This window comes from Myxocyprinus asiaticus, chromosome 34, assembly GCF_019703515.2.
Source record: "Myxocyprinus asiaticus isolate MX2 ecotype Aquarium Trade chromosome 34, UBuf_Myxa_2, whole genome shotgun sequence".
Classification (NCBI taxonomy): domain Eukaryota; kingdom Metazoa; phylum Chordata; class Actinopteri; order Cypriniformes; family Catostomidae; genus Myxocyprinus; species Myxocyprinus asiaticus.
In genome coordinates this window covers 34,643,498-34,670,309 of record NC_059377.1, presented here as the reverse complement: position 1 = coordinate 34,670,309, position 26,812 = coordinate 34,643,498, and the positions used below count along the sequence as shown (strand labels likewise).

Sequence of the window (26,812 nt, the reverse complement as noted above, 5' to 3'; positions counted from 1 at the left end):
TAAATAACTACAATGTATAAACGCCATATACATTTAAATGCCATAGCCTTTTGCAGTTAAAATCAAACTTTTTAAATTGACTTTTGATGCTAAGCTATCAAAATTAAAGTAAAACTTTTAAAAGCTACCACTTCTTTTATGCAAGTTTCCACTTTCTGAAAAAAAAAAAAAAAAAAAAAGTTGAATTAGAAGTCCTTCATTTCTCAAAATCCTGCATTCATGATGACACAAATGATTTAGGAACATATCGTACCCTTGAACTGAATTATATGGAAACCATAATTCTCCATAGTTTGTCCTAAATTAAAACAAGATGTTTTGCACTATACCGTCTGCAAAAAATGAGACATTTAATGTGCAAGGTTTTTTTATTTCTTATTTTTTATTAAGCAAATTTCAGATTACAAAGAAGAAATGCCACAATTGGAATAATAATAATAATAATAATAACTGTCATCATCATCTTAAGTATCAGGCACAATTGCTTTGGCATTATGGAATGAATAGCATGCAAAACTGGGATAACAGACAAAAACATGTACAACTAAAGAAAGGGAGGACAGAGGGAGGGAGAAGAGAGAGAGGGAGAGAGGTGTATAAGAAAAAAGACCAATCAAATGAGCTCGGCAGCTTTAGCCTAATGGGACTTTGAGAGAGACAAATCAAGACAAAGGACAGCCCACCCGGATAAAAGAAAAGAAGATACAGAGGTAAAGGGTATGAAGATGGAAAAAAAAAAAGTGATGCAAAATGGTACATACATATTTATAAGCCAGGCCCCTCAGTATAGAAAATAAGACAACAAATGTCAGCAGGAACCGTGAGAGCAAAAAGCTTCTTCTAAAGCGATTATTAATAAAAGACAAAAAACGAAAACAGATATTCAATTTTTTTTTTTTTTTTTTTTTAGACACAGTAAAAGCAGACTTTATTTGTACCTCCAGCAACACTTCAATGAATAAATATTAGGATTTAAATTCCCCATATAATTAAATTTATATATCATATAATAACTACACTTCTGCATATTTCACCTGTAATGTGGTTATAATATAAATTGTCATTCTTTATATTTCTTCACTAATCCAGCAGGAACTAGGTCTGGTTTTCATAAATATTCGTATTTATTTTTAGAAAATCTACTCTATCATTTATTGCAATTTAAAAAATTATGTTTAATGCTTTTGTGCATTAAGATATTTATTTTTTAGTATTTAAAATAAGATAATTAGAGTTGGTTAGAGAGTAATTAATTATGATAATAGTAGCTAATAGTTGATATTCACATTTGGGGATATTTGTCTACAATATTCTACTTGTTATATGCATTAGGTAATGGGAAGGATTTATTAGTGTGAAAATTGTACAGATTCTCTATACCGCATTGCTCATTCAATGCAGAATCTGCAGGCACTAGGTAAAGACGTGCTGATTCAGGATTTACTGATCTGTCAGAACTGATTACAGATTTCATGTAGCTTGTTGTGCAGTTTCAGACAAGATGTAACCAGAATTCTTTGATGTAATAATAATTACTAACCACTAGGTGGAAGAAGATACTTGGGGAAGCAAGAATGAGCAAAATAGTCTCTGAATTATTGTTACAAGAGAATGATATTATTATATTACATTGCAAAACATTGCATTGCTAATTGCTTTGTGCTATTAAAGGCCTTCATACAGCATTTCTAGTACTGTACTTTATGTTCCCAATGTGCTGATTTGAGGCTGTTCATTTCACAAAAGCATTATCTTGTAATTTAAGGGGCATTATAGGCACATGAGAGAATAGCCATATGGATAAATTTAGGAACATGTTCTGCTGGAATTACAGATTACATATATATATATATATATATATATATAATCTGTCCTGTTCATTATCTGCTTACTAACCCATATTACTCTTAATACAAGATCTCTGCAATAGTTTCTATTATAATATAACATATATAAGTAGGTTTACTAAAATAATTGTTGTATAATAAACAATAGCTTATTAGTTGTAGTAATAGTACAAGAGAAATAAATGCTGCATTTTTAAGATGATGATAGAACAGTATAGGAGATTATTCTGTTAAGGAATATTGCCTACAAAGGCAAACCTCAGTAACTACGCCGACAAAACTGAGAAAAATAGTTTCAAAGTTTTTTTATATTTTTATATTTCCTGCATTCGTATAGGAGATCAACTGACAACCTCCTTTAGGTTAATGTAAATATTTGCAGAGGAATATTCTGGGTTCAATGCAAGTTAAGCTCAGTCGACAGCATTTGTGGCATAATATAGATGACCACAAAAACTAATTTTGACTTGTCCCTCCTTTTCTTTAAAAAAAATAAATAAAATTGAGGTTACAGTGAGGCACTTACAATGTAAGTGAATGGGGCCAATTTTTGGAGGGTTTAAAGGCAGAAATGTGAAGCTTATAATTTTATAAAGCACTTACATACATTTTTCTGTTTAAACTTGTGTATTATTTGAGCTGTAAAGTTGTTTAAATAGTCATTTTTATGGTCGTTTTAGGGTTTACTGTGTTAGGTCATCAAGGCAACGAAGTTTGAAGAAAATTTGCTATAACTTTACACAGAAAAGGTTAGTAAGTGATTTTATCACACTAAAATCATGTTAACACACATATTGTCTATGTCTTGTGGCTATACTTTTGAAACAGTGAGTATTTTAACGTTTACGGATTGGCCCCATTTACTTCCATTGTAAGTGCCTTACTGTTACTCAGATTTTCGCTTTTAAAGAAATGGAGAGATTGAGTCTAATAAATGTGACACAAATTCTGTTGATTGAGCATAACAACACTGAATTGAATCTGGAATATTCCTTTAAGGTAACAGTTTTAGAAAGTTTCCATTTCTGTCGAGCTCTACCACTGCTAAATGGTTTTTTGGAAAATAGTTTTTTGAATATGAGAGCACAAGAAACACAAAGCATATTGAGGGCCATGGGGCCAAGCGTACAACATCCCAGTAAAGAAATATCAGCCAGCTTTTTAGAACATCTACCTTCATGTACAAATCTAAAAACATTACAAATTGATAGCACTGGACAAAACAGAGAGTGGTGCTTAGGTCATGGACCCTTGCTCCTAAAGTTTGGATGTCAAGATGATAAAAATGAGGCTTTTGACTACGCTACATGACTACACAACCCTTTTGGAGTGAGTTTGCTAATGATACAGATGCTATTATGTACAGAATTTATGCTCTTGTCCACTTAAATCTGCCATACCATTTAAAGAAATCTCCCACATTCGTGTCTTTTTGCTTGTCAGTACAAACAAGACAAAAATGGTATACATAGTTTTTTCTCATGAGATAGAAAAAGACTATTTTTCTATGATATCAGATAAGGGAGGGAAAATGTTGTTATGATGTGCAATAAGAACTTCATTAAGATTTACACACTTTACATACAAATTTAAATATGTATACAATTGTTCTCAACTATTTATGCAGTCTTCTATGAATATTTTCTCTTTCACTACAATATTGTTTTCTTTCTACACCATACATTCTTTCTATATGTATAAATGCTAATGTCACTTTTCCCTCACTTAAAAATTGCGCTCTGAAAATCTATTACGTAAAATGTCGGTCAGGCTCAGGCACAGAATTGTAAGTGAAGTGCTTCCTTGTCTACAACTTTTCAACTTGTTAGCACCCCTTTTTCCATTTTGCTCCCATAGTCTCTGGAGTTTTAAAAGCCCCTTTAAGCCTCCCTCCTACTTGAAGTTATATGTATATTTCTGCTTGCGCATGTTATACTACTCTCTGAAGTACTTTTTCTTCTAACATGGGGAGGCGCTCATGCGCATGTGGGCATGGTAGCGAGGGGGTGGCACAGCGGCTGGGGGTGTGGCCATTGGGAGGGACTGAGGGACGGGGCCACCGGAATGGGAGGAGTGGATGGTGTGAGGATAGGAAGAGGAAGAGGAGGAGGAGGCAGGTGGGAGGTGATAGCTGGCCCCGGAGGAGGGCCCTGATGAAGAGTGTGGATTGGATGGCCTGCTGCTTTTGGGTGGAGGCAGCGGGGTCTGGTTGAGTTGAATGGAGATGTCACTGGACACCTCAGAGGCGCTACGTCCACGCTGAGGAGGAGGCCAGGAGTCGGGGTGCAGGTATTGGCCGCTGTAGTCACTGCATTCAGACAGACGAGGACGATAGAGTGCAGGGTGGGGCCGGTACATCTCCTCCTCTGCATAGCGTTTCATGAAGAGATAGACGGACATAACCCCAGCACCCTACAAAGAACAAAAGATGTGAATCATTAGAATAATTCACATTTTATTTAAAATGTTAAAAACTTGAGCAATCATACCCATCTCTGTACAAGCAGATGGGTAAAAAATAATCAAGTACTTGGAAACTAGTCAATTAGAAACACTGTCTTCATGGGAATAATTTTGGAATGGCATACTACCATACTACTAACTCTTAATATTTATACTGTACTGTATATTGATATGGCAGAAATAGTAAGAGTAGTGTGGTAGTTTGCCATTTCAAATTAAGCCTCAGTGTCTTCAGGTTTGCTGACTTTTTTTTTGGAGGGCGAGTATGAGAGAGGGGGCGTGACGTTAAATTTGCCAGTGGTGGAAGTTTGCAAAATGGATGAAATCACTTACAGCACCATTAACCAATTATTCAAGTTAGAATCGATAAAATTGTTTATTGAATTAATTACATGATATGCCAGTTAATAAATCAAATGTATCCCAATTAATCGCATATATCAATATTGTCAAGAAAAGACCTCCAAATAAAGATATTTCAATGTATAATAAAAAAAATAATAATTATAAATAGGCCTATAATTTAATCAATATAATAATTCAAAGATGTTACATTGTGGTAGAGGTAAAGTATTGATAAGACAAAACAAAAAGTGGCTTTAGAAGTCAATAAATTGTTTGGTTTATTTCCATATCATTGAATAAAAGCGTATCACTGGCCTACAATCCACAGCAATCCATCCATTTGCAATTGAGTTCGTCCTTCTGTTCAAGGTAGACTTGGGCTGTTCTCACATGACATTACATTGTTCCATTCCGTCTGTACACACTTCAGAACGCTTTTGGAGCTACTCACGGTGGTTGTGTCAAGTTTAACTGATTTTCAGTGTCTCTAGACATAAATGATGTGTTTTTTTATGGTGCCTTTTTTTTTTTTTTTTTACATTATTCAACTCATTATTCAAACACAAACTTGCTGACACAATATGTGGTGTCCTTGCATTATTCCACCACAAGGTGGCACCCTTAGAACATAATGTTGATTCTAATAGTAATCTTAAAATGTGTTATCATACAATGTCTTATCACCTACCTTATCTTTTGATTGCCAAACATTTTTTTATTTCTGGCTTGTCAGGACCAAGTTGTTTGATGGCCAATCTCTGTCTTGAATTTGCAAGAGAAACGACACACTGTTACACACGTTCAGCGATAGTGCTCACCATGCTCACACTGCTGGCACGCACTAATACTAAAGTTACCTTTGGTTTGGCACTACATTTATGGGCAGTCTCAATGAGGGCTCGTTGCAGTACCATATTTGAGTATTTCTGTAACTGCTTATCTCCTGGGATTTTCATGCACAACAGTCTCTAGAATTTACTCTGAATGGTGCCAAAAACTAAAAACATCCAGTGAGCGGCAGTTCAGTGGACGGAAATGCCTTGTTGATGAGAGAGGTCAACAGTGAATGGCCAGACTGGTTTGAACTCAGATAACTGCTCTGTACAATTGTGGTGAGAAGAATGCTATTCTGAGATGCGGGTTGGCGCTGTTTTGGCGGCACTTGGGGGACCTACACAATATTAGGCAGGTGGTTTTAATGTTGTGGCTGATCAGTGTATATCAAACACTGTGTAACGGAGCTTTCAGCTACATTACGACTTCAAAATAAAATAAAAACTTATACTAGGCCTGCTTTTAAATACATATGTCAGCTAATTGAACACCTTTAAAGGGAAACAAATTACATTATTGGTAGTTTATACAGTATGTTTTCAAGTGGATGAATATTTAAGTGGTGCTCTGCCCTACTAGCCCATATAGATAAGCCGTTTGAAACTTTAAGACCCCTACACTCTGCTCTGTCCAGCTGTCTTTTAACAGCTGTAACTTTTTTAGCCTGTACAGCTGCGCATTACCTGCAAACAAAGCATGCAATGAAATTTTGCATTACACTGCGCAAAAATTGTTCAAGTTTGGCGAACTCTGACCTGCAAATTCTTATGACAAGAAGACATGTGAGTACTATAAGATCGAAACGTCACACATTGACCTCTTGTGTTAATACAAAGAATTCATATATAAAAGCTGTTTTTATTGTTGCAGGAAAGTAAGTAGATGGTATATTATAACATTTAAAATATAATATTTTTTGTTATTTGTGATATATTATTCACTAAAACTAGAAGTCTTCGAATGTGACATCCTGTCCATTGTCCGAAGTAATTTAACATGCTCGAAGCCTAGTGTGACCGCAGCTTTTGCAAGACCCTGAGAGAAATTGGCGAGACCACAGGAGTGTGCGCAATAGCAGGCAGGGGTGGCGTTTCCGTATGGCAGAGTATGACATTTGCCATACCCTAGCATGCAGACAAAACCAGGAAAATATATGCCTCATAAAGATGCAATTTGCTCATCACTTCAGTCTGTGTCTGCCTTGTTTACCAAAAGCATCATAAGCCCAATTATATCACAGAAACAACCATACAAATCATCTTAGAATTATGGGCTGTTTCCCAAAGGCATCATAATTTAAGTACATGAAAATGGTCGTAGATCTAGTGTTCTGAAGTAAGGACATATCTGACTTATGCAGACACCTGCAGGACAATTTCGAAATTACACCTCATACAATTTAATTCAGTTAATGTCTTACACTTTATGTACTATATGCAGACGTTTACAGTGTGACAATGATACTTTAATTTTAAATTGTATTTATATTTAAATAGAATATAATTATATAGGTCTACTTATGTAAATGAACCTACATAGGCCTATTTTTTTTAACTAATATATATAATAATATATAGTTTAAAATTAAGCATAAAATAGATAAATGAATGGGGAAAAAAAGAGAAAAATAGAATGTTTGATAAAATAATTCAATAGCATAAATCAACAAATTGTGTGAATGTGTATGTCTGTGTGTGTTTGCCCTGTGATGGACTGGCCACCTGTCCAGGGTGTTTCCCTGCCTTCGGCCCGAGACAGCTGGGATAGGCTCCAGCACTACCTGTGACCCTATATAGGACAAGTGGCTTTAGAAGATGGATGGATGGAACAAATTACAGAAATTTGTGTGCAGGACCACATAGTTGGTACAAAGTGGCCACATAATTGAATTAAAATTGTAATTCAGAGGGAATTGAGATGTTTTATTTGTTATATTGTGCTCTAGCAATAGGACTACTGCCAACATGGTAAACACACACATACACACACACACACACACATATGAATTTGTGTAAACAAAACATTGAAAACGTACTTTTGATGAACAAAGCACTGATTGTGTAAAAATAATAGATCGTACTGTATTGATTGTACAGTAATACAGATTTTGTTGTTGGTTATCCAAAGGTTTTTGGCTATACCCTAGGTTTTTGTAAATTCCTGCCGTTGATAGCAGGTACTGTAGGTTGCAGCTAATGCTTGCGAACATGAATCCATGTTAATGAGGAACTCCTGAACACTACAGTAAGGATTTGTTATGCAGGTTCTACATAAATAGTTTGAGCTAGTGGCTAATGTTACTACAGTAATATATGCACATATATGAGGTTACTGCAGACACTAGATGCTGACATTTACAGATTACTGAGCTGAACTTAGTGAATTAGCATATATGCAGCAAAAATGAAAGTGCTTAGCCTTTACCCAGCGGAAGCTAGAGTAAAATGAATGCATACTGATGAGGGCAGACCTATTGGTTTAGCAGCTAACAGCAGCTAAAGCTGTTAACACAGACGCATTTTAATGAACAGAGCTCTGTGATAAGAATGCACATACACACAGTCAGTTTGAGTGTAAACATTGGCAGTTGCTGGACTCTGTGGCTGACCTCTTTTAGCAGAAAGGAGCTGGCAGCAAAAGCAAATGACCAGCCATAATGGTAATGAAAGAACTGCTCTGGTTCCCGGGGCCTGTTCATCACTTCATCATTTATACTCGAGATATACAGCACCAGACCAACCACTAAACTTAAACCTAAGAGAGAGAAAGAGAGAAAAAAGAAGGTAAATCATGCATGAAAAGGGTAAATCGTGCGAAATGATATCTGCAAAAGAAAATGTATAGCAGAAGATGAGTTTGAAGGATTAAAAGTGGTGTAAAACTTGCTTCCACAATGTTGTGGGTGGTAGCCAGGGCATTGCTATTTGGCTTCTAAGGTGTTTTGAGTGGATCTTAACATCCTGCTATGCAGTTGCACGAGGATTCTGGGTGGTTGCTAGGACATTGAAAGCTGGTTGCTAGGGTGTTCTGAGTGGTTGCATACTAGCTCAAGTCTAAAGAGCCCATCCAACATATTCTTGTCCCTAGATTTCTAGTTTCTCCTTCAATGTAAGTCACCTGTTTTATCATCAACTAGGCAAAAATCATAAGGCCAATTACAAACAAAGTGAGAAACTACTATATACACAAAATAGAATAAAATGTTTTAATGACAATAACAAATGTAAGAAACGTATATGCCTTGTAAGCATTCACATTAAAGGTTTGTCGATGCTGCAGTGTTTTCTTATTATAGATCTGTATGATCAACATTGCTTTCTTCCGAACACTGGGACTGATACACCAGTGCATGCACACAGAACCTGTCAGACCAGGAGACATTAACATTTATAGTGTACTCAAATGTTGCTGTGGTTATGATGGAGAGAGCTGTGCTGCAGTGATTGTGTAGCGCAGAGAAAGAGAGAGAAAAAGAGGAGAAAGGAAAAGCCTCTGGCGTAATCAAACACATTATTGCAGTCTGTCACTGCCAGCTGTCTACACTGAGAATACCAACAAGGGATGTTCTTACATATTTCCATTTTGCATTAGAAATGCAAAACGTTCGGTGTTTAACTGCTGTGTCACATTAGGGCAAATATTTCCAGATAAACAAGCATGGGCGGTAAACAACAATACCCTTTGTTCTCCAGTCAAGAGCAATTAAGCAAAATGCGAAGTGAGTATTCAATAATGCAGTGCTGAATGAACTCAAGAGATGCAGATCTGCTCTGTAAGGAGTAATTTAATAACAGATGTTATAGAGAGTGATACCTGCCACCTTCTGTTGCACTGGTACTAATAGTCAACTATACCATGGTATTTATGTTTAAGATCTGCGAGCTTTGGATTTTAATAGCAAGAAAAATATAATGAAAGGGATAGTTCACCCAAAACAGAGAATTATGTCATCATTTACTCACCTTCTAGTTGTACCAAACCCATTTTACCTACTTTCTTCCATGGAAGAAAAGGAGACTGTTAGTCTCAGTCACCATTCACTTTCAATGCATCTTTTGTTTTTCCATACAATGCAAGTGACTCATTCTGTCTAACATCTCCCTTTGTGTTCCATAGAAGAGACAAAATTATACTGGTTTGGAACTTCATGAGTGTGAGTAAATCATGACAGAATTTTCATTTTTGGCTGAACTATCCCTTAAACATTGAAGTACTTTGTTGATAGATCATGACTTTTTTTTAATGAGAACTGATTATAAAAAATAAAAAAAATAAAAAAACTTGCCGACTTCCAACGTCCTATATGAAAAATGTTACATTTCTTCTGATTGGCGTCTCGAAGATGCCAGATATAAATGCAATTATTTTTTACATCTAAGATTGAATAATGTACACATTGTAGACTATTATTTTCATTATTCACAATAATATATATATATATATATATATATTTTACAGTATATTAGTGCTGTCAGTCGATAAAAATGTTAATCGCGATAAATTGTATAATGTTTCATAGTTAATTGCGATTAATCGCAGATTTTGAAAGCGCTAAAATTTTACTCTCTACATATTTATTTTCCTGTCAAAATGCACTTATTTCCCTCTTAGGATACAAAACAAAACAATATGTAACAATAATGTTTTATTAACATTTTACAAACAAAGCTTACAACAATATAAACATGCACTAAAATAGCACCAATTCAAGTAACATTAAACATTTCTAAAAGTCTAAGTGGGAGTTTGACTAATTGAAAGAATTAATCTCCCCATAGGTTGCATATTCAGTGCAATAGGCATTAAATCTCTTAAACTCTCATCCTCCACAATATTAATTAGCCGGCAGATTCTCGCTATCCGCTTTGCTACAGCAATCATGAGCCGCGTTCATAATTCACGTCAGGGCGTCAACGCCAGCACCGAGCACTGCTTTGAACTCCAAAATAAAAGCATTTGCAAACATCTCGTTCTGCATTTTCGTGATAGTTAAGACTTGATGTGTTTCTTTGGTAATTAAATTGCACCTTACAGAGGCTGCAAAGTACTTAATTTCTGTCACAAGTCCCACCTAGGCTTGTTTTGTACAATAAATAGCTTTTGATCACTGACACGGCTGTTGTGTGTGTGTTTGTGGTGTGTGGACACATCACAAAGGTTCCGCCCTGCTCCGACCAGTGTTTATGCTGGTTTATGCTTTCTTAATGGTAATGCGTCAATCGCGATTAAGAAAAATGTATGTGTTCAACTTTTAAAATGATCTCATGCGTTAATGCGTTAACTTTGACAGCTCTAATATATATATATATATATATATATATATATATATACATACACAGTATTTTTTATTTTTTTTAAGTGTACGAAAAGTGTGTGAAAACTCCCCCTGTCTTCCACTGGTCATACAAAATCACAGCATTGGTTGAGAAAATGCTACTGTTTCTGGATTGCCAAGCCACTCAAACAAACAGAGGAATGTTTTGAGAGAACCACAGAGCCCCAGTATTACACCTTTAGGTGAAATCAACCTACAAATTGCTTACAGTACGTAGTTGTCTCAGCATATTAAGATGGGATATAAGAAAGTTACAAGAAAATGTACACACATCAGCTTTATCTATAAACTATACCACATAGTAGAACATCACAGGCTTACTAGATTTTTTTTTCTGCAGTGTTGTGCATGTCTGTGTTCAGCACTTTGCAACACCGCTGTTGTGGTGTCTTGTGCTTTATTAATAATTCTGTAGAACAAAATGCTGAGCTAAATGTAACATTAGCACCTGATGCAGTGCTACACAGCACAGAGCTGGACGCCTGCCGGTGCTACTGCTCACACTACCACAAGAATCTGCAGTGGCTCCTTTTCCTGCATAACAGAATCCATTATTATTAAACTGCAGCAGTACCTACAGTAGAACTGCAGCAGCTGTAACACATGGGATATGATGACCTAGGTCTGCCACGCCTCCTATGCAAATGATCGGTGGGCTTACTTATTCTCCCACAGCTGCTGACTCTTTGCTTTGTGCCCCTATGTTAATTTCCTGACATCTAATGAAGACAGTGAGGCAAATTAGATTTTAAGAGCAACTCAGTGACTTATTCTAATTTGCAAATGTTGATTGGTTTGATTTTTAGCTTAAATGGTATCGCTTATAAGTGCAAATCAAGAACTGCAATTAAGCAAAACGGTACAAAAGGCTATATTGTGAATATAGTCATGGCTATAGGGCATTGTTAGTCACGGTTGACTTAATTTGAGTTTAAATGATTTTCTTATGTGAGAAGAAAGAGTGATACAAGAGACAACAACTATCAAAGCTGTGTAGGCTGTTGGTTGACAGGGACAACTGTTAATTATACGGTTTAACAGTAATATTTGACTGCAGAATGCCATGAATGACCAATCATAATGAAGCATTCCAGAGAGCCATGCAATAATGCTGCATTCACATCGTGTCGGAATTACATTACTTGCAAGATGGCAACTCCGAGATTCTACTCAGGACTGTTCACGTCCCGGGACCTCGGAAGCTATTTGTTTCTATGGTAACATTAATAACGCCAAAACGTTGTTGTTGATAAAAGCAAAGTACATCATGAATCATTAATTCACCTCTATATGTTTTTGCTAAATGTTTAAGAATAAAGAAAGTGCTCCATGTATAAATGGCATAGTAAAATATCAACTGAAATATGTGTTCACTACCTGTCATTTTTGAGGTTGCTGCCATATTGGTTCTTTTTAAATGATGTCACGACTATCAAGTCAAAGATTTTATAGAATTCCGAGTTTACAACTAGTAATTATGAGTTGAATGTTTAAAGACATTAATGTTTATTTTACAAGTCGGAATCTCGTAATTATGGTAATTCTGACATAACATGAATGCACCATAAGTAAGGGATAATATAAATTCAGCCAGTTATTAAAAGTCATCAAGGGTGATCAAGGTCTTGTATCACACTGAAAAGGTCTGGTCTGGTCTGAACGTTTAAAAAGAGAGAGAGAGAAAGAAAGGAAGAACGAATGGCAAGGGGAGAGAGAAAGAGAGAGAGAACTTAATGCAGATTAAAAGCCTTTGTGTGTTTGTTTACATTTGAATTTTTTGATGGTTAGAGTTTGAATAGTCTGGGCCCATTTGAATATTCCGTCAATGTAAGTCTATGGGTTTTTTTGAGTCCAATCAGTTAAGATCATAGCAACCTGAGTCAGAACATTTTGAACGGCTGTGCCAAGTTTGGTGGATGTAACCTGGAAGCTGTGGGAGAAGTTACATTTAAAAATGTTGTCTTTGTTTAGGGATTTTGGAAAACTCTTAATCAGCTGAAAGTGTAGGACATGTTGGCTTTTTCAAACCAGCATAATAATAACTGACTGACTGTACATTATCCCAGCTCACTAGAAAACTTCATTCTGATTGGTCAATTGTGGCATTTTGCACACAATTAGCCATGTAATTGTCTTTGCCAATTTCCAACTGTACATAGCTTTTCAGGTTTCATGTCTCTCGTATCACTCTTTCTTCTCACCAATAACTTACCAAATAAATAAATGGATATATTAACATTAATGAGATATGAAATATTAATTTAAATTGCAATTATTTTGTTATGTGAGAGGAAAGAGTCCGCAGAATGATACGAGTGACGTGAAACTAACACAGCTTTGGAGGAAATCGGTTCCCTGTGACAATGGTAAATTATACAGTTTAGTGGTCATTATACCATTACACAAATATATTTAGAATGCCACAATTGAAATATCAGAATCAATTATTCCAGACAGCTGTTGGATGTATCTGTCCCAGAATTCTACAACTGTTCAAACAGTAAAGCGTTCCAAACCGTCATGAGAATTCCGTCCCTGCAGGCTGATTCATACAGCTATCACCAGGCAACTGATACAATCAGCTTATATCTGTTATATAGCTGTCTCCAGGCCACATTGACTGAGTATTGTGAAAATGTGTGGCTTTCTAGAATAGTCTGAATGTACTGTTAGTCTGGAACACCTTGTTATTCTTTAGATAGCAGTGTATATGCTATATTTGGTGTATTTAACAATGGTTGAATAAACATACTCTGTGTTGGTGTTTTGTTGGTTTTTGCCCGCCAGTGAAATTCTTACCATCCGTTTTAGAACATATTTTGAATGTAAATAAGTAAACGCGTAAAACACTTTGACATTCTTGACTATCTGTTCCTATTAACAAAATGCAGATGACAGCTATTAGGCAGAAACCGGATCAGAGAGTGCTCTTGTTAATTACTGTTTGAAAGAAAAAAGTAGCACTTAATGGATATTGTGTGTAGCACATTACCATAGATGGATATCGGGAACACCATTTATTAAATATGCAAAACTCTCAGTGGGTTTCTCAGCCTGATTTCAGACCGAGCTGAAACTGAATATCAACAAACAAACAGGGTTGTAGTACATGAATTAAATCTAGAGAATGTAAGCTAGTAGCCTACACAACTATGGGCCAACAAATGTTATGTAAACTATAGTAAAAAGTTACTGCACAAGTATGAGAAATATGTAACATTCATTAATTTCATATGTAACAAATATCAAACAACTGTACATACAAAGTAGTGATTGTGCAATTTACCTGATAAGATGAAGAAGATTCCAGAGACAAAGGCCAAAATGGTGCGCTGGGGACGGATGTGGCCGATGTTACTTATGACGAAGGCCGTAAAGACAAAAAGAAGTGAGACCATGGGGAAGGGGGTGGCCGTTCTTACCATTTCTAACAGAACAAAGAGACAGAGTAAAGACATTACTTTTGAAAAAAAAATAATATACATAAAGTGGGGTCCAAAGGCCTGAGACAAGAACTAGCAAAAACGCATCTATTTTGCATTCTTTTGTAATTTAATATTTTTTTTTTAAATTTACAAATGTTATATTAGTAAAGACATTTACATATTTTACAGTGTCAAGAAAAAGTATGTGAACCCCTAGGCTAATGACATCAAGAAAAGCTAATTAGAGTCAGGAGTTGGCAAACCTGGCATCCAATTAATGAAACGAGATTGGAGGTGTGGGTTAGAGCTACTTTGAATTTTAAAAAGCACTCAAACATTTTAAGTTTGCTATTCACAAAAAACATCTGCTGACGTGCACCATGCCTCACAAAAAAGAGATCTAGGAAGACCAACGATCAAGAATTGTTGCTTTGTATAAAGCTGGAAAGGGTTACAAAGTTATCTTGAAGAGCTTGGATATTCATCTGTCCACAGTTAGACAAATTGTCTATAAATGGAGGCGATTTAGTACTGTGGCTACTCTCCCTAGAAGTGACCATCCAGCTAAGCTGACTCAAAGGACACACTGCAGAATGCTCAGTGAGGTAAAAAAAAGAACCCTAGAGTGACAGCTAAAGACTTGAAGTGGGAAAGAGGAGCCATTGGAACTGGTTAACATCTCTGTTCATGAGTCGACTATACCGCAAACATCAAACAGGCATGGCATTCCATGGCAGGACACCATGAAGTAAGCCGCTCCAACAAAAACACCGCTGCGTGCTTGAAGTTAGCCAAAGACCACCCTGACACTACCTAATATTACTGGAAAAAATGTTTAGTGGACTGATGAAAGTAAGGTTGAATAGTTTGGGAAGAACACACAGCACTACGAATGGTGTGAAAAGGGCACCGCATACCAACATGAAAGCATCATTCCAACAGTGAAGTATGGTGGATGGAGCATCATGATTTGGGGCTGCTTTGCTCCTTCAGGGCCTGAACCGCTTGTCATCATCAAGGGAGAAAAATTAATTCCTAAGTTTATCAAGAAGTAGAAGTTGGGTGATGCAGCAGGATACTACAGAATGGCTTCAAAAAAAGAAAATCCACCTTTTGGAGTGGCCCAGTCAGAGCCCAGACCTAAACCCAATAGAGATGCTGTGGAAAGACCTCAAGAGAGCTGTTCACACCAGACATCCTAAGAATATGGCTGAGCTGAAGCAGTTCTGTAAGGAAGAATGGTACAGAATTTCTTCTGAACGTCTGAATGGAAACGCTTGGTTGAGGTTATTCCTGCCAAAGCAGGATCGACCAGTTATTAAATCCAAGGGTTCAGCTACTTTTTTCACAGCACTGTGAATGTTTAATGGAATTTTGATGAAAATGAGATCACATTTTATGACCAATTAATGCAGAAAACTAGCTAATTCCAAAGGGTTCACATACTTTTTCTAGCCATATATATATATATATATATTTATTTATTTTTAAATTACAAAATATATTGTCAGCATAATCAAATTGAGTGGAGAGTTTCATTTAATTTAATGTCCCCCTTTTGTTTTATTGACAACATGCACTGAAGCTGGCATGGACTCCTTACATTTGTGCAAAACCTGATGATCAATGTTATCCAGCATAATTTGAGAATGTTTCAAATATAATTTTATGTGCTTCAATGCAGGAAATGTCACAAACTTCCATACATTTGATTAGTGACTTAGAAATACTGCAGAATCCTAAATATTTCTTATTCATTTTACAACTTTATAAACTTTTATTTTATTTCCAGGTTTAAATTAGATTAATCCTAGATTTCTGACTATATTACTGTTATAATAATAATAACTTGTTTACAGCACCTCTTCTCTAAAACTATATTTTTATTTAAAGTATTGCTTGAGAATGACTAATGTTCCAACACCTCATACTTTTTTTGTGTGTTTGTCTTGAATTGTATTCATACACAATAAAGTGAATGTAAAGTTCTCACTCAGTATATTGGCAGTGTTCTCAGTGGTGATCTCTATTTCTGGCTCTGTGAAGTATTCAGATGCCACACATCTCCCCTTCTCTGGCCCTGAGATAGAAAGAGAGACAGAGAGAAAGAGAGAGAGAGACAAGGGCACAAAGAGAGAAAAAGAAAAGAGAGGCAGGGAGTGCAGACAGAAAAAGACAGAGATTGACAATGACAGAGGGGAGACAGAGACAAACAGAAAGAGACAGAGCCATGATTTTTGTTCACACATTGAGAAGGTTGTGACAGAACTGAGCTCATATGCATTGCACACATATATAAAGTATACTGCACAAAAAATTACTGAGTGCATTATATAAATAAAACATATATAGTAGCACATGAACATTAGACCTCCCTCTCTGCACACACACACAGAAATAATAATAGAGCCTGTTTAAGCACACATAAATCATACTCTCTCTGGAGCATATGAAAAGTGTCCCAATTATACACACACCACACACCTGATGGGCAAAAAGTCTTCCTGTAGTGATTTGTCACACCCACATACACAAACTAACTAAATAACATACAACAGCACTGATAAAGCTTGAAAACAAGGTGACATCATCCTCACACTCCTCTTAGTCGGCCATTTGCTGCCAGCTGGTGTGGCATGGTTTCAGCCTCAGCATTTCCTGTCAGTGTTGTAACAACAAACCAGCATGCAATGTACAGCAAACTCATTTGTACAACATAGAAAAATGTAACCACTCCAAACGATGACTCTTGCTTAAAGCTGAAGTGTGTAGTTTCCAACATGGTCTCATTGAATCGTGTTCCTATACCTACATTTTTGCAAAATTATTTTTACGTGGCTCACTACAGTATATGTATTGTGACAGTTTTGTAGTGAAATGAAAACTAGAGGCCCTACAACAATGACTTTTCTGCACTTTCACACAAATCACTAAAACCACAGATTTCAGTTCATAAACACTTTTCGCTCTGTTCCTCACAATTTGCTATCTGATGTCATCTTAAAACTTTTACTATTGCACATAACTTCTCAGGTCATTAATTTTAACGTTTGCATTACCAACTGCATTTATAAGCTTGTGCAAGGTTGCTTCAACAATTGTTTTTCATCTCACATTTGCTTTTTATGACATTATCAGTTAGGTTTCGGTTTAAGGTTTAGGGTAGGGTTTGTTGATTTAAAACTCTATAGAGCATTAATGTTCAATGCTTTTAGCGCCACACAGTGGACATTTCACCTTGGAACTGTTGCTATCCTTTTGTAAAAATGTTGCTACACATACTTTTCATTAAACCATTCACAAAACCCTTTGAAGACATTTTATCAGTTTCAGTTATGGCACAGTTACTGAAAAATAACTACACCCTTCAGCTTTAAACACAGCCAAACAATACATATTTCATGACAAAAAGTATTTTTTATCTACAGAAATTTCACACAGTCACTGATTTGGCAACTTGCACCAGTTTGCCCACACAGCCTCAATATAGTTCCTGTTTCGATGTGTGGCACGATTTTGGAAGATGATGCAATAGGGTGCCACACCAGTACAGTGGCACACTGTAGACCTAGTCAGCTGCATAACACAGCAGGACGCCCACAAATAAACTGCGATTTAACCAAGGACAAATTTAGAGGAAACCGCCATATGATGCACTGTGATTTAACTGCTGACCTACAAGCAACACCTGATGCTAATTTAGAAGTTCAGAGGAATGGATGCTTAACACAATGTGACGCCACAATCAAGTAATTAGGTTTTGTTAATCAGATATTTGTCTCAGCAACAAACCAGGGAGGTGATAGAAGATGTAGTTAGTTACATAAGTAATCGCACCTACCAGCCACAAAACAGACCCTCCAGAGTCCAGAATGCAGGGCCATCTTCACTTCATTGGTTTGGTTCTGTTGCAGAACAATGCCCTCTTCCATTAACAACCAGTAGTCTGTAGACACAGCTACGCCCACCAGGAGTAGCCCGCATGCCCCAAACACAGACGACAGGAGCGTCAGTGCCTTGGTGCTAAAAGAACTCATCTAAAAAGAAAGGTGAAAGAGAAGGACATATGTAGCATTAAAACACTTGTATTGAATGTCAATAGCCAATATGTGTGATCCTTTCCCATCACTAAGAGACCAAGAAGGCTATTTCATAGAATTCAGTCAACCGCACTGAAACTTAATTCTGTTTTCTGTCTAAATATATAGTTAAATAAATCTATCCATAAGGTAAAGATGAACTGGACAATGAGACACTGGGCACAATGGAGCAAACCTAGTGAGCTGGCTTGCAGTATACTGTTAACATAGGCAGATGAGGTAGGCCCTTCTGAGGTAGCACCCTAATCTAAAATGAAAACTCTTAAAGGGATAGCTCACCCAAAAATGAAAATTCTCTCATCATTTACTCTCCCTCATGCACTCCCAGATGTGTATGACTTTCATTTCTTTTGCTAAACACAAACAAAGATTTTTAGAAGAATATTTCAGCTCTGCAGGTCCTTAAAATGTGAATGGTACCACAATTCTGAAACTCCAAAAGGACATAAAGGCAGAATAAAAGTAATCCATATGCCTCAGTGGTTCAATCTATATCTTCAGAAGCGATATGATAGGTGTAGGTGAGAAACAGATACGTTTTCAAGTCCTTTTTTACTGTAAATTCTCCTCCCTGCCCAGTAGGTGGAGATATGCACGAAGAATGCAAATTGCCAAAAACAAAAGCAGAAGAATGTGAAAGTCAAAGTGGAGATTGATGGTAAAAAGGACTTAAATATTGATCTGTTTCTCACCCACTCCTATCATATCGCTTCTGAAGATATAAATTTAACCACTAGAGTCGTATGGATTACTTTTCTGCTGCCTTCATATGATTTTTGAGCTTCAAAGTTCTGGTACCCATATACTTGCATTGTGAGGACCTACAGAGCTGAGATATTCTTCTAAAAATCTTCGTTTGTGTTCAGCAGAAGAAAGAAAGTCATAAAGATCTAGGATGGCATGAGGGTGAGTAAATGATGAGAGAATTTTCATTTCTGGATGAACTGTCCCTTTAAGAAGCTGATTTGGAATACTGTGTTACTATGTGGAAAATAGTATTTTTCAAGCACCTTGGAACATACAACACACCAGTGACTCTTGTAAGCATAAAACAAAAACAGTGGGTAAAAGAAAATGGTAAATTAGAATGTATTTTTATCTATAATTTTCAGTATTGAAAGAAATACACTTACAATCAACATTTCTCTCAACTATCCTAGATTATTTTTTTCAACTGAGTTCATTAAAATTACATAATCCGCGAGGTATTTTATAAGGCACCATAATGTTGCTGCCTACTTTTTGTGGTATCCAACAACTTACTGAAATAAATAATCACAATGGTAAAATGCATCAATTGCTTTTTCATTTTAATATCAACCATTTGCCAATAATTCATTCTCACTACCTTCATTATGCAAAAACAGCAGTCATGCGGAAAAAAACTGCTGTTTTGTTTCTATATCAACCACTTGCTAATTATCTGTTTTAAAGGCAAATATACTGCACTGTAAGTACTATTGTGCAAGAATGACAATATTAGATGTGCCTGCAGGGCTTGATGAAACATTTTCCTCCATGAAGAACTCCTGAACTAGTGTGTGACTCATCAACAGACTAGTGTCCTTTAAATAGTGTATGACTAAAATTATTAGGTGGAAACGTGCAGTGAGACATATCTTCAGAATCATACGAGGGCTTAAAGACACTACATCATTAGTGACCTTATTTTTATGGGCTTTAGCTTTTAATGAACATGGCATATACAGAATAGACAAGCAAATGGCAGGAGAGAGAGCAGAATGCGATGGGATTGGAACATGATGCAGGTTGGATCCATGCTCTACTGTACCTGCTGTGCCATGGTGCCAATAAGCATTAGTTATTAATCAGCTAGCCCCTCAAAGGTTTGCACTCTGACAAATAGTTGTTTGCACAGACAAATCATTAGTTAAATTTGTTGTTTAGGGTTATAGGGCCAGGGCGAACCAAGGGTTTTGGCAATACTCTATAGTCAAGCACCACAGCTGCATATTGCATTGGTCCTGTTGCCTATTGCAATTTATTTGTTGATGAGATCTACAGGTTAAATCAGAAAGAAGGAAAGAATCTGAAATAATAATTGAGGGTTATAAAAAATTTGGTTTTACAATGGCAGTGTCATGCCTCCTGGTTTATTACACATTCTACTCTCATGCTCTGAAACACGAGAGTAACACGAGCATTTCACTGCCAGGGATCCAGGAGTACCACAATTCCCTCAATTCATTGACGGGCACCATATAGCAAGTGAATCAGAAGCCTGGAAACTTAAAGGGATAGTTCAACAAAAAATATATATATAATTCTGTCATTATTCACCCTAAAGTCCCAAACCTATATGACTTTCTTTATTCAGAGAACACAAGGGAGATGTTAATCAGAATGTTTTGGACTGACTGCCTCAGTCACCGTTCACATTTATTGCATCTTTTTTCCATACAAGGAAAGTTAATTGTGACTATTGATAGACCGATATATCGGCATCGGCCAATAATCATGTTCGCTTGGCCGATTAACAGAAGTGTTAACATTCCCTTCCCTTGTATCAGTTCCAAACTCTATCAGTAGATTTGTCAATGGATAGTCAACACTTTTTATTTTAAAGATTTTTTCTTTTCAAGTTTATGCAAATTTAAGTAAATATTGCATAAAATAAGTGTTTGTTTCACTTTAGAAATTATTATCTGATTAAAGAGCCCATATTATGCTAATTTACAGGTTCATGATTTTATTTTGGGAGTCTACTAAAATAGGTTTACATGCTTTAATGTTAAAAAAAAACACATTATTTTTCTCATACTGTACATTTCTGCTAAACCTATTTTCATCCTTTAGCTCAAATGCTCTGATTAGGTCCTGTCTCTTTAAAGCCCCCTTTCCGAAAAGCCCAGTCTGCTCTGATTGGTCAGCTGGCCTAGTCTGTTTTGGTCAACCGCCTAGAGCGTGTGTCAGAAATGTAATGCCCCTTACCATAACTGAGTTTCAGGCCTCCTTAACAGCTGTAAACACTATTGTAACTATGGTAACAATGGCGTCAGTTTTTGCTGTACCAGTTCAGCACCGAGTCCGATAATAAAAGTTTGGAAGAACAAGCTGATCGACCCGAACCACCTTCACAAGCACGACTTGAGCAGGACATTTCACAGTGGTAAGTTCTAATTTTGTAGCTTTCTTACAAGTACACTGTTGATTTTTGTGAACCTAACAAAGCTTCAAGTAAGACACGTAGTGCATCTAAGTTAGTCATCTTTTGCTGGAATGGGTGTAGCCGAACTTTTGTTGCCAGAGCTGAATGGAGAACAGAGGCTTACTCCTGGTTGGACATTACCTGGGGGTATTTGAGAGTTAGTGAGCGAGTTAGCCTTGGACTACCGTGGATAACGGCCATAACATTACAGCTTGTAATTATATAATTATATAAGACTCTTGAGATCGACCATTTTGTTACACAGTTTTAGGTAAAAGCTGGCCCACAGCTGAATAGTAAACCCTTACCAAAACAATAACACTACATAGCAAGTTAACCGAGCACTAACGTGGATTGCAGATGTAAAATGACCGTTTGTAAAAATAAATCTCCACACTTGATTACTATTTATGATAGTAAGAACGACAAACAATCTGCATAATTCTACACAATTGTAGGTAAAAGTGGGCCTGCAGCTGATTAGCAAAACTATTTCAACACAATAACATTAGCTAGTAGGTTAGCAGAAGCCTACAGCTGTGCACTGGGTTTACACCGTAGCTACAACACAAAACTCCGCATTTGAACTCTCAGTAGCAGATAAATCCACAAATAATCAAGCATACTTACAGGTAGTGATCCTGAAGCGTCAGATTGTCTCAACAACGTGGGAACTGCACCATCTTTCAGGAGTAATCATCTTGAAAATCCGGCATTGGTTGTGGTTGTACTGCTAAATAATTAAAATACATTTTAACCACTGATTCTTCAATTTGTCTGCCTTTGGAAGTCAAAACAAAGAGGTTTTGCTTTTGCAGAGAAGAAAACAGCGTCTTCTCGACATGGCGACAACACTAACCCAACTCATCCTGGCCTAAGCTATAACTTTTGTTTGAGGGAGGGCCAAAGTAGCCCTTTGGCGGGCATTATGCAAATGTGTTACATAGTGACGTAGATACTTTACAGAAGAAATGGCTGGACTACAATCCAGCCGTTTCTTGTAGTTCTTGAGCAGCGTTGTCTGTGGGAGAGAATAACTCCAATTTTAAACTTTTGCGTGGACTTTGTGCTTTGTAACTTTGCAGACCTTTTACATGCACAAACAGCTATATTATACACTTAAGGAAAGGTCAAATCCCAAAAAGCATAATAGGGCATCTTTAATATCAGCCATTGGCCATCCTGCTCTCTAGATATCGGTATCGGCATTGCCCATTGAAAAACCCATATCGGTTGACCACTAATTGTGACTGAGGCTCAAACATTCTGCCTAACATCTCCTTTTGTAATCCACAGAAGAAAGAAAGTCATGATGGTGAGTAAATAATGATAATATTTTAACATCTTTTGGACATGGGCTTGGTTTCGGCAGGATGAGAAAAACATAATAGGTTATAATGGGTTAAATCCTCTCTGGTTAGTGCTGGGTGAGTGAACAAATGCTTTATAGTGAATACCAGGTGGTGTAAGGATTAAAGTTAAAGGTGGGGAAAATGGCTTTGGAAAAGATAATATGGTGAAAAAACTAAATTCCACTGAAGAATGCATTATCATTTGGGACACTAGAATTGCAATAATAATAATAATAATAATATTAACAACATTGCACCTTTGTTTAAATAAATATTCATAGTTCCATACAAGTTAAGCTCAATCAGCAGCATTTTTCCCTCCTTTTCTTTAAAAAAAAAAAAAGAGCAAAAATCCAAGTTACAGTGAGGCGCTTACTATAGAAGTGAATGGGGCCAATTTTTGGAGGGTTTAAAGGCCGAAATGTGAAGTTTATAATTTAGAAAAGCACTTACATTAATTATTCTGTTAAAACCTGTGTATTATTTCATCTATAAAGTTCAAGAATTTCATTTCACGTACAGCGTTACGCTATCATGAAAAAGTATGTGATTTTATCATATCAAAATCATATTAAAATGCACATTGTTACGTCTTGTGGCTATACTTAAAAAAAAAACAAATAATAATAATATTTAAACGTTTACGGATTGGCCCCATTCACTTCCATTGTAAGTGCCTCACTGTACCCAGATTTTTGCTTTTTTTTTTTTTTAAGAAAAGGAGGAACAAGTCTAAATTCATTTTTGTGGTAATCAACATTATGTCACAAATGCTGTCGACTGAGCTTAACTTGTTTTAAACCCATAACATTCCTTTAAGTGTATGCGGTTTTCCAGTTGCATATGGTCATACCAAACGTAATAAACACACAGATCATTGTGGTCAATATGAGAAATAGTTAGACATATGATAAAGCTATTGTAATGTAAATGTGCAAGTACTAATGTAACCCATTTAAGAGGCTTTGGGGGGAGAAGTGAGTAGAAAGAGAGTGAAAGGGAAAAAGATAAAAGAGAACAAATCAAGGCTAAAGGGTGGGAGAGAAAAAAAGAGACACAATTGGGAGCTGTCTGTCACTGTGGTGCTGAAATCAGGCAATGCATAGGCCTGTGATCCTCCACCAAAGCTCGGTATTCTTTCAATCATAAAGGGTTCTTCATAGCATATTTGTTAAAATGCTTTTATTTCATTAAAAATATTTTATTTCATTGTATTCGTATCAACATCACTTCAGAAAAAGTTGAATCTGGTTTTGTTGATTGTTTTTATTTTTTTTTTTTATTATGACACCTACTGAAATCCATTTTTTACATACATCATAAATAAAAGGGTTTCAAGGAAAACAAGTAGTCTAAAACTTTTGTTCCCACACTGAGAGATTGGCATCTTAGAATAGCCAATGAAAAGGAAATAATGTAAAGTAATTGCAAGGAGCTGTCCGGTGCTGAAATCATAGTTGAGCTACTGAGGAACACTGGGCACAAAATCTGGCCATCCACCGAAGACTTTAAGAATGCAATAAAAACCCTTAATGCCGTGACCATTAAAAACACTAGAACATAACCCAACCAATCTAAAACATCAGCCTTTATTAGCCTTAAAGCACAACAGAACTATATCCAGTCCCTCTTTATTTCTTTAAAGGGGATTTGGAGAATATACAGTAGGAGTACGTAGGAGGACAGTCAAAATATGCTAGACATGGCCACATTTAGAAAGACAGCCCTCATGGTGTACTGGGGGTTCCACAGATGGCATGTCCACTCGACTGGGGAGCAAAAGCTCACGGGGGTGTAGTTTTCTGTTGAGAAGGCAATATGTTCCCCTGTCAGCAGGTTAGGCCAATTGGCAAGTGGAAAGAGTGTGGGAGGAAATAGTTAGAGGAAAAAATGGAAAAATGCATGCTTCGTGAAGGATGGTGTTTAGAGGAAAAAAATGAGAGAGAGAGAGAGAGAGAGAGAGAGAGAGAGAGAGAGAGAGAGAGAGAGAGAGAGAGATAGATTTGGTTTGGGGAAAGACCTTGGCCCAAAATATCTCAAAGGGCAGTTGCACACAGTTGCACACAGCTCTCAATGACATAGGCACATGCATTCACATGTGCACATTCATGATTTCAGCTCAGTTCACAGAGACGTACAGCACCATTCATAAGGCTCACATTGATATGTGCATTCTAGCATTGCTACGAGGTAGCAGAAAATATTCATACGTGACATACAAATGTATACAGTATATATATATATATATATATATATATATATATATAACAAATCTGCCATTCTGCGCGTCATTTTTCCCTATACATTCTAACTCTCTCTTACACACGAACACACACACAGCGCGTGTATTCTTAATTCCACACAACCGCAGTACGCTCTTGGCTCGTGGCGATACCCAAGTGATCACTAGAGAAATGTACAAAAACCTTTCTCCAACATACATGACACACACAAGTCCAGACGCGACATTCGGCGATTTCAGCACCGAAAAAAAAAAATCTTTTCGCTAAATTTTCTGATAAAATGTACATACAATTCACCGTTTTGCTATGTTTGTTATGTGGTCCGCAGCCTAAACACAGCTCGCAAGTACTATTATAGCATATGTAAAGACCGAATCTGTCATTCTTGGCGAATCGTACTCGGATACTTGACTTGAAAACAGCGTAACGAATCGATCGATCGACTTAAAACTATGTTGTCTAATCACGCGCCACTAATACAGAGATGCTTACGTGCATTAAGAACGAAGAGGCGCGAGCACTCACCCTTTACCACGCGACCCAACTCAGCGGAGCACAGGCGTCGAGAGGAATAACCGAGCGCCCGGAAACCTTGACAGATTTTGCAGTTTTCCTCTCTCTCTCTCTCTCTCTCTCTCTCTCTCTCTCCGTCACTCCCTCACTTTATCTTTCACACAGACACTAACACACACCTCACACACACGTGTTTCCCCTCTCTCTCTTTCGCCCCCTTTCATGCCCCCCTTTCTCACTCTTTCGCTTCTTTCAGCAATGCGGAGATTTGGCTGAATGTGATGTACTGGGATGCATAGAGACAGTTTGAGTAAAGAGAGACTTTCCCTCAGATAGTTTGATGCTGATGAGCCTCAATAAGGTCAGAGTTAGTAAGGCATGAGTCATACATTTAACATTTAAAATACAGTACGTGGTATGAACAGCAAAAATGAGTATTTCATCCCTAAAATAAATTGAATTGACCTTTTCATCTGACATTCCAGGAATTCCTCAATTACGGGGTCTTTGTTGTTTATGCATAAAGTTTCATATTTTATATATAAAAATTAGTTAACACCAACATACATCGTTTCCCAGTGATTATTATACTTTTTTTTTTTTTTTTTTTTTTAACATTTTCCATCTGTTATCTATATAATTATATTCTATATAGGCAATGTTAAATATCAAGTTTATGTTCAGATTTATATTCAGTAAGAAAGTAAATAGCAAGCTTTTTTCCAAAGTGATTTACAGTATACTAAACTGAGAAACCTATAAGGTTAGATACACAAACACACACTCTCTCTTCAAGATATAATTAAAACATATTTTCATTGACAAAACATGTAGTGCTAAAAAATATGCATCTTATGGTATGTTTGCCTTTTAGAGGGAAAAGTTAGCTTTGCATTCTAACTGTAGAGAAAGTAGTATGAAAAAAATATCAGGCATAAAACTATGAAAAATGTGCTACATTATACATACATACATACATACACATATTCACACATACAGTATATATATATAATTCCTTACATTTATATAGCGCATTTCTAGGCACTCAAAACTCTTTACATAGTATAGAGGGAATCTCCTCAACCACCACCAGTGTGCAGCACCAACCTGACATTTTTTTAGGCTACAAACTGGTAATTACAAGGGTATTATGCTATAAATGTGGTTTATGAGGACATTTCTAGTG

At 36.5% G+C, this 26,812-nt stretch overlaps 1 protein-coding gene across 1 annotated transcript; it reads right to left on the bottom strand.

The window, feature by feature from the left end:
* Nucleotides 1-336: 336 nt before the first annotated feature.
* LOC127425564 (voltage-dependent calcium channel gamma-7 subunit-like) lies at nt 337-25,832 on the bottom strand. Its single transcript, XM_051671686.1, has 6 exons — nt 25,639-25,832; nt 18,091-18,286; nt 16,243-16,329; nt 14,111-14,251; nt 8,098-8,243; nt 337-4,259 (listed from the first exon to the last, which is right to left on the bottom strand). Exons 2-6 carry the CDS (start codon nt 18,284-18,286, stop codon nt 3,807-3,809), a joined length of 1,023 nt encoding a protein of 340 aa, XP_051527646.1. The 5' UTR covers nt 25,639-25,832; the 3' UTR covers nt 337-3,806.
* Between the last annotated feature and the right edge of the window lie 980 nt (nt 25,833-26,812).